Here is a 13,186-nt window from a genome sequence, read left to right on the forward strand (position 1 = left end):
TCGATTTTACTTGGTGTGCAAAAACATTGCACCACCACACTTATGCCGTGAATATTCAGTCTCCGGAGAATACAACCGCTACACCAGCAAAGACATGCCAATCCAAGCCAACTTGAACAACCTACCACCAACCTGTCTCAAATCTAGAAGGCCATTTTGGACCGCTGCCAAAGCCCTTCAGCAATTTCCCTTCAGCCTTGATGACTGATGTAGTGTATGTAACTGTTCTACCTTTAAGAGAACTATTGTATGTAACCGTTCACCTTTAAGAGAACTATTTTAGGTGTGGCACTACTTTATCTTGGCTGCTGTATACTGTAATACCGACGGTGACCACACCGGTATATAAGTGCTGTGTCAGGATTTATTGGGCAGATTCGCCCTGACCTTCGAATAGTAAAGTCCTGTTAAAGTTACTCTTGTAGTCTGTGTATTAATTCAACATAATACCTACAGACTTTACAACTGATGGCAAAATGTTTGGAAGAACTGCGACATACAGAATGGATTCCTTATAGAGGACCCCACAGTACAACCTGTAGGATCAAACCTTCCTCTCAAACAGTGGACAACCATCAACAGCCTCAGAACTGGTCATGATAGATACTGCTACCTTCTCCATAGATGGAAGATTAAAGCATCCCCATCATTTGACTGTGGAGCTCCTAATCAGGCCCTGGAGCACATCATTGAGCAATGCCCCAAGAAGAAATTTGCAGGCAGCCTACAAGATATTCACGCTGTTATGCCGGAAGCTTTGGCCTGGATATCCAACTTAGATATTGACATTTGATTTGCTTTGCTACTGCCATACGAAAGAAGAATATTATCTTATAAACCTCAATCAGATCACTTTTAAGTCTACGCTTCTCTAAAGTGTAGAGTCCCAACTCTTTTAGCCTATTTTGATAACTAAGATGCTTTAAACTGGGAATTAGTCTAGTGGCCCTCCTCTGCACACTTTCCAAAGCCTCAGTATCACCCACCATAAGAGGAGACCAAAACTGGACACAGTATTCCAAGTGCGGCCTGACCAAGGTCTTGTACAAGGACAAAACAGTATGCCTCGTCTTGTACTCAATTGTCCTATGGATACACCCCAACACCCTATTTGCTCTAGCTATTGCTTCACGGCTTTGCTCATGTACCTTTAGAGATGTATGCACTAGAATGCCCAGATCTCTTTCTGTCTCCACCTTCCTTAATACTTTTCTCTGAAGGGTGTATGAATGCTGAATATTTGCCCTGCCCACATGCAGAACACTGCACTTATCTAAGTTATACAACATTTGCCAGTCATAAGCCCAATCTCCCAACACATTAAGATCTGCCTGAAGCAGATGAGCAACATCTACAGTCCTAACACTCACACAGATCTTAGTATCATCTGTAAATTTGCCTCCAACAGCTACATCCAGATCATTAATAAAAATAGTAAAGAGCAACGGTCCCACCATCAATCCCTAACATCTTGTACTGTAAGAATCTATATCGATAACAGGCAAATAACAAACAACATAGCTTTCTGCTGCTATTGGATTGGAGAATGCCTATAGAGGCCCAGCACTAAATTGTTCAATGATTCAGATTTAAAGTAAAATTGTTCAGTATAGGAATTATTAGCCACAATTCTATTCTAAATATATTATTCAACTTGAGAAAATGACTGTGGTGAATTTTCACAGAGGTTCTCTCACTCGCCTGCCATTTTACCAGGGTTTTTGCCATTTTTTCACCAAAGTTACGGTGGTCCAAAAATTCTTTGATAAAATACTAATGCATTGGATAAACATAACCTCAGATTTATACCTAGAATAGCTTCTGTTAAAAGTGTTGACTATTGCAACGGAAACTGGTTGATAGAGTGAGATGACTCCATATGGCTGCCACCTTTTGCCAAAACCAGACAGGGGACAGGATAAGAACATAGTTGGAGATGGAATCCAGACTTGAGTTACAGCTGATGAAAATTAATTGAAACCTTAGCAACTAACAACTCCTCCACATGATAAAATGCAAAAGTTACTGTAAAAACTAGACTTTTAAACAAAAACAACAGACTTCTGGGGCCCAGTTTTATGAAACTGTGGTCTGAGCAAGGAGCTTCAGCACTAGGAGTGCATATAGGGAATTCATACTCCCGATGACTGTCCACACATTTTGGACAAAATAAAAACAGGGCATATGCTCATGATTTCATGAAATATATTCCCAGAGAAGAAAGGCTCCCTATTGGAATTACACATTCACATTATTGGCTCTAATTTACAACTTTTTGGACGGCTCATTCAAAAACTAACCTGTCTGACTCAAAACTGGTGGCAAACCTAGGGCTCGCTGAATTCATGTTAAGAATAATTTTCCGACTTCATGCTGCCAGCAGGCAGCCGTTCCTCCCCGCTGAGATCGCACATCGGAAATGCAGCCGTGCGTTGCACATGATTGATAGATCTTTAATTTATAATTGTTAAAAAATAATTTGCAGCACTTGTCCAAATTTCTGATATGCATGACTGATGGGCAAGGCTCCCCGCCAGAAGTGCAAAGTCAGAAAATTACCCCTATTAAGCTAATGCTTGCATTTTTTTTACATTTGTTTTGCTGCACCATCTCTTCATTAGATTTTAATTAATAGATGCTGCAAAATGAACTGCTCAGTTATATGCCAGACATATATTTCAGCCAAAGCATTGAGACCAACACGCTTCCCATATTTGCTAATATATTTGATATATATTTTGCCACTTCTCAGCTATGTCATCTGAACAGGGCGGAAAGTACGGAGATTTAGTAACCATACTCCTAATATAAGTTGGTGGTCCCATATCAACATCACATATCTGGGTAAACTTGGGTTATGTTCCCTGGAAAATAGAAAAAGGAGATGACAAAATGAACCTTTAATATAAAAACATCACATAGCTCCTCACAAATAGGTTTAATGAAAGGCACTCGGGTACTCTGGCTGAGATATTTAATATAATGAAGGAAATTGAGAGGGTGGATAAGGAACAGTCCTTTCCTCTAGTAGGGAGATTCAGAACAAAGGGACATCATTTTAGAATTGAGCTAACTTGGTTAAAAGCAAATCCAGCAAAAAAAACTACTTCACACAAAGGATTGTAAGAAAGCTGAATACACTGGCCTATAAGGATATAAAAGCAAAATTAATTTCGATATTTAAGAGCGAGAGAGATATTTACTTCAAAAGCAATGTTTATTAGGGGTTCTGGAGAAAAGGTTGGGATTAAAATGATAAAGTTGCCATGATTAACAAAATAGCAGAGAAGAGTTAATAGGCCAAATAGCCGACTCCCATTCTCATGTTCCTAATCACAGGGATTGCCATATTTTATCAGAGGAAGTCTGTCTAAACTATATATCGGAAGGAAAATGTCAGAGATTCCAAAACAAATGCTTTTTGTGGCTTTTCATATTTTCTGCCCAGTTTTAAAATGGTTGCCTTATGTTTCCAGAATCTAAAATTACATCACTTGTTTTGTGTGCTATTCAAATGATTTAGTCTTTGTAACACGTTTATCAGATTGCATTTCTTTACTACTTACAAAAATGTCATAGCAATTTAAGTGGTCCTATATGTTTTTGATACTTATATATAGATGTAGAAAAAGACTTTTAGGAAAAAATACACATAAAAACTGCATAGTATACAGGAAAAAGTCCAATAATGATTGCGGAGCACTGATCTAGGTATTTTAAGAAAGTCCTTTACTATATTTGGTCTTCTACTGGTTGTTAGTTATAATGATCTAATAGAGCAAAGGAACCTTACTGCTCTATCTCACTGGAATGGGCACAGATGCTGTTTTATGCTGCAGTCAGCATATGATCCAATTTCATACCAATTATATAATTTCCCACAAGCATTGAACATGCTGTATAATAGGTATCACTTGCATTAATATTTTTATGTATGGTTACTACTATTAATACTGTATCAATGACCTTGGCTGAAAAAAAACTTAGGATTGTCCTACTTAGGATTTCTGTATCATCCCTTAAGAGTTCTGTTTTTTTTCCCAAACAAACCTTATGCAAAATTCTTCAAATGTGAGCTTATCATTCTTTTGTTATCCAATCCGATTGGGTTCCATGCCATGAGGAGAGATAAAATGGAAAACAAAACACAAGCCAGTGCAGAAAGAAACCTTGCTGGAAAGTTAGAAGTGTAATACATGCTCTACCAATAGTTCAGATGGTTATGTCAATGCTTGTAGTTGAACCATAGCGATCAAGAAGATAACAGGTTTGATCCCTGGCCTATGCCAAGTCAAATATCTCAGCTGAACCCTGGTAAGGATGATACAATAGGTCTTAGTGCTCTTGGGTTAGGAAAAGGAAAATTTGTTACAGTTTCCTGCTCTTGATCACTATCCAGCCACTCCCACTAGAAGTGCATGGTGGGTGGACGTTAGGTGAGAACACAATTGAGCTGGGCTGTGATATTCCCCATGATCAAATAACACGTTAACACTCACTATCAAAGCCTACATGTGAAGAATGAGCACATGGCAAGATACTGGCGGTTCTCCCGATCTCCCACCATAACTTTGGCGGCAATCCCGGACGAATGGTGGAAACAGCTATTTATGCTGCTTCTCCAGGGATTCTGCAGATCTTTCACTGAAGGGTGAGACATTAGGAGAACCCCATTGTGTTTAAAAGCGATGGGGAAGAGGAGAAAATTGACAGAAAAAGAAGAAAGAAATTACAAACAGAATTGCATAGTGCAGCGGTGCAGTATATTGAAGCACCAGCATGGAGTATCATGGAGAAGTGGGGTACAGATTTGATCCCCATTGTAGTGAGTGGGCTTGATGATCCATATAGTCTTGCTTCTTCCCATGCTTCCTTATGCTCTTTTCCTTGAGGGAAAGATAACTCAGGACTCCACATCATGGATTTTCCTAAATATCAAAGGTGTACTACTTTCCTCAGTTTGTTTTAAATACACGCACTTTGTGAGATTGGTCAGCAAACCAAAAGGTATTGAAATAGTTCAATATTTTCACTGGATTTAAATCATCCCTTCTGGCATAATAATGTCATTTGTTTTATGGGAAGTGGATCTGAGGTTCTGATAAAATGGTTCCCAACAATAATGTCTTTATAATGTGAAGATAGCTCTTTTTGAATTACTGACAATATCTTAATATTTCTTACAGCTTTCCTTTGCTGCAACTACACCGGTCCTAGCTGATAAGAAGAAATATCCCTATTTCTTCCGAACAGTTCCATCAGATAATGCAGTCAATCCTGCAGTTGTCAAGTTCCTCAAACATTTTCATTGGCGTAGGGTAGGGACCTTGACCCAGGATGTGCAGCGATTCTCTGAGGTACGTTTTCTTTACTTATTCATTTAAATACTGTAAGATAAATATACAATAATGTTGGACAACTCACTATCGGTGTCAATAGTGCTAATGGATTTATAGATGATTACATGATAATCTAATTTTGTATGTCCATGCTACCAGTGGAAGATTCCTCACCTGTAAGATTACCCATGATATGTGACATAAAGGCTGGGTGATCTCATCACCTTGTAAGGATGCTGTCATTTCCCATTATCATTTCCTATTGTAGTCCCTTTTATTAGTTGTTCACCTTACTGCATCACTGACATTATGTTGTAATTTTTGTTGTAAGGAAATATATACACAAAGACTGGTGAAACTAATAGATCACAACTAATTAACAGTGATTTATAGGCCTGTAGCAAAACAAAATATAAGCAGATGTGCAACAGTTCCTTCAACAGATGTTAATTCCCTCAAAGGGGTACATTTCAATGGGTGATGGCCATCTGAGTGGCTTTTATTCATGTGTGACACTCCATAGTGTGTGCCAGCAGACTGTCTAACCATGGAGGACATTATACAGTTCATGCATGCAGACTTCGGGCTTAATTTTCTCAGCGGTGTCGGGATAGCTGGTTGCCGGGTTCGTGTCCTGCTCCCGGCTGCAGCCGCTCTGGCAAAGGGATTTTCCCTTGATTGGCCTTGTTAAGCCCGCCCTATGGGCTTCCCAGCTAATTAACAGGAAGCGGGTTTGATGACCCGTCATCAGTCGGTGTACTGGTCTCGCTAGACGTGCTCCTATCTAGTTATCCAGCCAGCTAAACACTCATTCAAATAATTCCTCGAGAAGCAGGTTTGCTGTTTTGAAGCTTTACTTGAACAAATTTGTGAAACTGTAAACAAAGACAAAGTATGTTTTGTACATAGAACTGAGTACTATACATTAGATGTTACATAAGATATAAACATATTTATAACAATAGAATAGACTAATTGTATACTAAATAACACTGGAGCTAAACTTCGGTAACTAACAACTAATAACTTCTTATAGACAAAGTATTATCAAATACTACACTGACAAGGTTGTTACCATATTATTAAACAAAGATACTCACAGACATTGCGTCTTGCCTAGCGTATGAGAAGAGATGGCACAGGATTGAGTATCCCTCATGTGAGATTCTCCATAACTCTGCCAGGTTCTTCCCGGAATACTACTTCCGGGTCAAACAGGAACAAGGTCAAATGACCTAATGCTATACACTAACACTGCTATACACTAACTACCACTAGAGGGTGCTATCTGCATGTAATAAGTCCAGAACAGTCGGTTTCCTTAAAGGGACCACGGCCACATTGAGTTTGACAGTTATTCTGTCAGTGTTTGACAGCATTGAGGTACTGCAGACACTGACAAGCACTGCACAAAGGTGGACGGTTGCACCCAGGCTCGCCAATGACTCCCTTCATATGCTTATAGAGGGAGTCACAGCATGCAGGGAGCTTTTCTTCCCTTCCAAGGGTGGAAGAGACCCTCCCAGGACACCAATGCAGCCTGGTTGCACATTGCACAGGAGGGCAAAAGTAGGGATGTCATCAGGGGCCCTAGCTGCAGTGGCGCCAACCTTTCAATGATCTTAGTGGATCACGAAACATTACTGCAAAGCCACACTCAACCTCATCCTACTGCAAGCATACCAACTAACAACACACAAGGGTAGGCACTTGAGAGATTTAGCCAATGTCCATGTGAAGTTTCTGGTAATGTGTTATCATACAGTGAAATCTATTTTTCCAAAACTGCCCCTTATTGGACAGATCTGTGCGTACCTTGAGAAGTGTCTTACTGAGTTCCAGTGAATGTTGAGACATAACTTCCCCTCCCCCCCACCCCGGCTATAGTGATGAGTGTGCATGGAATGGCTTGGACATTAAAGGGATGCTTCACGATGCTGGTGTGAGATGGTGTCAACTTGGCGCATCATGTGACAGCCAGGGTTTACATCGTCAAGTGAAGTAAATCTGGCCATGGTGATGCCATCGCTGACCTCCCGGGCAGCATTGTTGTCAAGGGCTGATGCCCTGTGTCCTGTGCAGCATCAGGTGATGGCGGAGAAGGTTGGTGTTGTTGTTGGTGCTGCTGGTGTGCCTGGTGATATTGGTGTTGGGGCTGAGCGTGGAAGGAATCAGAGGAGCAAGGTGAGATAGTTTCAAGGACACCGATGTTGCTGCAATAGATGGCAGTTGCAGGTGAGATGACAGAAGCGATCTGTCAATGGTGAGAGAAGTTGTTCCAATGAGGTGGCGCTGACATACAGTTGCCTCTAAACACTTGCAAGCTAAAGAAATCTCTATATGTCTTACAAATGTAGTATCCAACAGTTTCTGCACTCTGAAAATGACCATCTGCAACATGGCATTCTTTGCACCACTTCTGCAGCTGTCAGCTTATCAGATACATCAGAGCAGCTCAACTCACGCCAGGGTGAGCTGGTGTGTTCCCCGAGCAGCGGGTAATCCCTGGGGGAGAATGTAAAATTGGAAGGAAGCCTCAAAATACCATTAAATTGGCTCTTAACAAGCCATTTAATTAACTCAATTGTCTCCCCCACCGCTTGGTGTCGGGTCAGTTCTCCGCTGACAGACCCGACACCTGGGAGACTCGCGTGGAGGTGGGTTGAGTGGGTTTCCTACCCTCTGTCAATCTTTGCTATTTGACAGCGGACCCGCCTCCAAACCCGACATGAGCGCCGGCAAAATCCAGCCCTTCCAGTAGGGATGACTGGGCAATTTTCCCTTCTCCAACCCAAGAGCACTGTGGCCAATTCTAGCTGCCCTAACAGTGCCCTGGTTGATTGAGCCAAAGCAGACAGTTTGTTCTATCCATATTGTTTAATCAGTATTCACTGACATCTAGCTTTAATTGCAATGATAAAACTGCACTTGAACTTGTGAAGCTTTGTCTGCTCAGATCATTTTACTCTAATGTTTATACATAGCTGTGGTACAACCAATCACTACTCCAAACTTTTACCAGCTATTTCCATTCAATTTACCTTTAATAACACAAGTTAAGATCACCACTGAGAAACAAGAAGGAGACATACAGGGCAAACCACAGGAAATCTCTGATTTGATTACATCAGCTTAGCACTGGCAGTGAAACTCAATAAAATCCATTATTTGTTGTCTGTGAATTAGCTGAGTTTTATTTGAATAAATCTTGAGCATGTCAGTAACAGTGCAAAATGATTGTCTATGCAGCCAACAACTGCATGTGTCGACTATTGAGCTGAATGAATTTGAATCAGAATTATAAAGTATTATTGCAATAGTACACAGAATGGGGAGGAACCTGAGCAGAAACAAACTTAATTACTGAGTGAGTGTAGTTTAAAACATCTTTTAATTGCGTATTCAGTAGAAGCTGCTTATAGTATAAACCTGAGTTATTGGGCCTGAAATTGCGGTCGGAGGCTTCCCACAGGCGGATGCCTCCGACCAGCAAAAAATCTACAAACCTACCTGATGGTCGTGGACGAACGGAGACTCGCACTCCTGGGCCTCTTTGTGCAGAGGCCCACGTATCCCAGGGGCATATGCAGTTCGCAAGCGCCCGTGGGATCACGTGGGCTGGCCCAACGAATGAAAGAAGGGGATCCCCATTCATGAATGAGAATAGCCCAAAAAATACATGTACACATCAACTAAATAAATAAAAAAATTACATATTTAAAATTAATTAAAATGCCATTCAATTAAATTTAATTTTTTGAAAAATAAATGTATATGTTTTAAAGCGGCTAAAAAAATCCTTACCTTATTGTACAGGTTTTTTAATGTTTAAATGATTAAAAAATTATTTTAAATTTCATTTAAACTCTTACACTGGTAAAAGCAGGTGTAAGGTGTATTCCTATACCAGGTTTAAGAATTTCACGGCATTCGCTGGGCAGAAGTTGGGCAAATAGCCCAACTCTCCGCCCACGGATGTCCATTTCCTGGGGATGGAAGATTCTTGACAGATCGCAAGTTCCGGGTTTTCGTGTATGCACTTCATGTGCAAAATCCCAGAACTTGTGCAGCCCTTACGGGCGCATACGCACCCATAGGGGCCACAAAATTCGGGCCATTATCTTCCAGTGCTTAGCAAATAAGAAACATTGGAACCAATGCAAGCCGGTGTCTACTGCCTCAAAGCACTTAATTTCTAACAATCAACTGAACCTCTTCAAGACTCAATTTCAAAGCCTTCATTCAGTTCAGGTATAGAAATCAATCAGGCTCAAGATTAGGACCTGTTGACGTGGTACATATATCAGTTTCACTTGAAGATCCTGACTTGACATCAAAGACTAGCGATCCTAAGACCATATATTGGAGCTTGCTACTTTTGCATACTGTCATCATACTTAGTTGACTGTGTCAAGATGTAACTGCAAAAGTCAAAGTTGTATAAATAACTATATGTATAGAAGAGTCATACTGACTTGCAAGCTGTATATGGTCAGCAGAACCCTGGGATACAATATTGCCATATTATTCTTAACTTACAGAGAGATACCATAATAAACCTACATGGTGTTCACTATTTGAGCTGCTATATGGATACCAAGTGCACACTTTGTTAATAGTAATCAGAGAGTACAGTCAGGGAAGGTTACTAAGCACAGTAATGTTGTGAAGTATGTGATCAATTTGAGGGATTACCTGACTAAGTTGGCGGATAATGCACAGAAGAATCTAAGAATGTGTGCTTGTATGACCACAATGCCAGACACCAGGGGTAGATTTTCAATTTTGGAGCTGATGGAAAACTGGTGGTCACAGATCGGCCACCTGTTATACATCCTGCCTGATTTTCCTGAGTGCTCCTCCAGGCCCCACAAGGAAACACTGGGCCTCCCCTGTATGGTCTCTCCCCCGACCACGATTCCCCTCCGCTCACCTTCCGATGCACTTGCCTTGTGCCATGGATTGTTTACCTGGGTCCCCCGCAATGACCCCCAAGCTGCCTGATTTTAACTGCCAGGCAACCACTTTCTGCCGACTTTCTGGCCAATATTTATCCCTCAACCAATAACATCAAATCAGATTATCTGCTCATTTATCTCAGTGCTATTTGTAGGACCAAGCTGTGTACAAATTGGCTGCCATGTTTACCTACGTTTCAACAGTGACTACACTTCAAAAATACTCCACTGGCTATAAAGTACTTTGGGACATCCTGAGAATGTGGCATGCACTAAATAAATGTATAATCTTTCACTTTGAAGTCTTGAAGCCCATCTCTTTATTTAGCTGATTTTGGCAATGTGTAAAGCTACTTTCAATTCTTGAAGCCTGTGTCTTTATTTAATTATTTTTACCAATTGAGATTGTCGTTTAATTAAATTAATTTTTGTCAACTGAAACACAAATCTTTAGTTCATTTATTTTTGGTCCCTTTCAATTCATTAAACCTACATCTTTATTTAGTTAATTTTGTTAAGTTTCTTCTCCATTATTTAGTTCATTTCTCCCTGCCATTGCCAACCTAATTAATTTATTTGATTCTATTCTGTGTAAGGCCACTTGAAATTCATGAATATCATATCTTTATTTAATTAATTTTGCTGAGATCCATCATTTTCAAGAATTTATTATTTTCTGACCTTGTATCCCACTTTATTTAGTTCAGTTCTTCTCTACCCAATTCTGTGCCAGTCTGCTTTTCTTACTCCATTTCCATTTTTCTTTATTGGCGTTACTCCCATTCTCTGTAACTCGCCTTTTAATTCCAAAGCCCACCCATTTAATTAATGCAGTAATTGTCGTGTTCCATACCTTTCTTTATTGAATTAATTTCAACCGATTCTCTGATAAAGTCACTTTTAATTAATGAAGCTTGTATATTAATTTCATTAATCTATTTGTTGTGTCGGTACCTTTCTACCTAGACACAATTTAGGACTCAGAACTCAGAGATTCAAACATGAAGTGCTTTATTGGAAGGAAAGGAAGTTCTGGCAAGTTCCGAACAAAGAGAGCTAAACTTAACCGAGAGAATACCCAACCATTTATCTCCTGTGACAGCGCCACCACAGGTGGGAGGAGAACACACAATAGAACACACAATAAATAACATTTTCTCCCCTCTTAAATGGAAGGTCCACATTATTCCTCAATAGGTAAGTTACTTTCAATACACTCAACTAACCTAGGGTAGAGGTAGACTGCCTCAAACCCTGACTTTACCCTGGGGTTTATTCTGCCCCAGTCTTGTGGGTAAGTCACTAAGCCTACAGATCCAAGCGTCTTGGAGGCCGCCGCTCTCTGACAGGATACCGGCGGTCATCGCTGGCTTCCACAGCAGTAGGTATTGACATAGGCCTGGATGGAGAAGGTGCCTGTGTCAGTTGAAAGTCAGGAGTTTGCACAGGTGGAACAGTCTCTTTGACTTCCTGTGTTGGAGAAGAGCACTGTGGCAAAGGATGCTGGTTTGCGGTATCATTTGGAAACAGTTCAGGCCAACCAGCTGTTGGAGCCTCTGTGGCTGTCTCTGCTCCTAGCAACAGTTGATCTGTGTGTCTTCTCCAGACGACGTCCTCAGCAGTCTCAACCGTGTAAGACACAGGGCCCGTCTGCGCGATCACCGTAGCAGGAACCCATTTCGGTCCAGTGTTGTAGTTTCGAGCTAGGACATGCTCTCCCGGATGAAACCGTCTCTCCTTGGCTCTTTTCTCTCTCTTTTCAACTTGAGCTTGTTGTTGACGATGGACAACCTGCTCTGCCCTTGGAGGTTTGAGTAAGTCAAAACTTGTCCGCAACTGCCTCTTCATCATGAGCGAAGCGGGGGAAGTTTTGGTTGTGGCATGCGGCTCGTTCCTGTAGGACAACAGGAAGCTGTTCAGACGTTGGTGGATTGAGTCCTGACCTTGCGATGCCTTCAAGGTGTGCTTCAAAGTTTGCACGAACCTTTCTGTCTGGCCGTTAGTAGAGGGATGATAGGGCGCAGACCTGATGTGTTGGACATCATTCACATGCAGGAAGGTTGCAAACTTCTGTGATACAAATTGTGGACCATTGTCACTTACGAGTTGTTCCGGTGAGCCATAACGGCTGAACATCTCACCAAGTTTCTCAATTGTTTTCTCTGCCGTGGTAGACCTCATCACAGTGACCTCCGGCCACTTGCTACGAGCGTCCACAACCACCATAAACATCTTCCCTTCGAAAGGACCGGTGAAGTCCACATGTACTCGCTGCCACACTTCTGCAGGCCAATCCCAGGGGTGTAGGGTTGCCAGCTGTGGAACATTCCGGACACTTTGACATGGGGAACATGTTTTGGCTTTCTCCTCAATATTCCCATCGAGACCTGGCCACCAGAAGTAGCTTCTTGCCATTTCCTTCATCCGAACCATCCCACTGTGGCCTGTATGAAGTTGTTGCAGTATAGGTTCCCTCAGAGGTGGCGGAATGATGACACGGCGTCCCCAAAGAAGACAACCTGCCTGGATGGAGAGCTCATTTCTTTTTGAAACATAAGGTTTCAAACTAGGAGAATCTCCTATCGCTCTCCTTCGAATGACATCTTCCATTACCTCAGACAGGACTGGATCGTTGCGGGTGTACCTTCGCACCTGAACTGCAGTGACAGGTGCTCCCTCCACTTGTCTAAAGTAGAAGATGTCTATCTGACGAGGCTCTGGGGGAGTAACAGGCAAGGGTAGCCTCGAGAGACCGTCTGCGTTGCCGTGCAAGTCTGATTTGCGATATTTGATGTCGTATGTGTGTCCTGACAACAGTAAAGCCCACCTTTGCATCCTGCTTGCAGCGAGAGACGGAATTCCGGTGTGGGGCCCGAAGATTGAAGTCAA

The 13,186-nt window shown here is 41.6% G+C and overlaps 1 protein-coding gene across 2 annotated transcripts in view; it reads left to right on the plus strand.

The window, feature by feature from the left end:
- gabbr2 (gamma-aminobutyric acid (GABA) B receptor, 2) overlaps window positions 1-13,186 on the plus strand; it is a 1,824,974-nt gene that overhangs the window by 978,830 nt on the left and 832,958 nt on the right. For both annotated transcript variants that reach the window (XM_085988269.1, XM_085988271.1), the window contains exon 3: window positions 5,187-5,357. In XM_085988269.1, coding sequence (XP_085844395.1) covers window positions 5,187-5,357 — 171 coding nt within the window. The remainder of the gene's footprint in view (window positions 1-5,186; window positions 5,358-13,186) is intronic.

The sequence above is a fragment of the Somniosus microcephalus genome, chromosome 5, assembly GCF_052327205.1.
Source record: "Somniosus microcephalus isolate GS21.2 chromosome 5, FLI_Smic_1.0, whole genome shotgun sequence".
In the NCBI taxonomy this organism is placed as follows: Eukaryota; Metazoa; Chordata; class Chondrichthyes; order Squaliformes; family Somniosidae; genus Somniosus; species Somniosus microcephalus.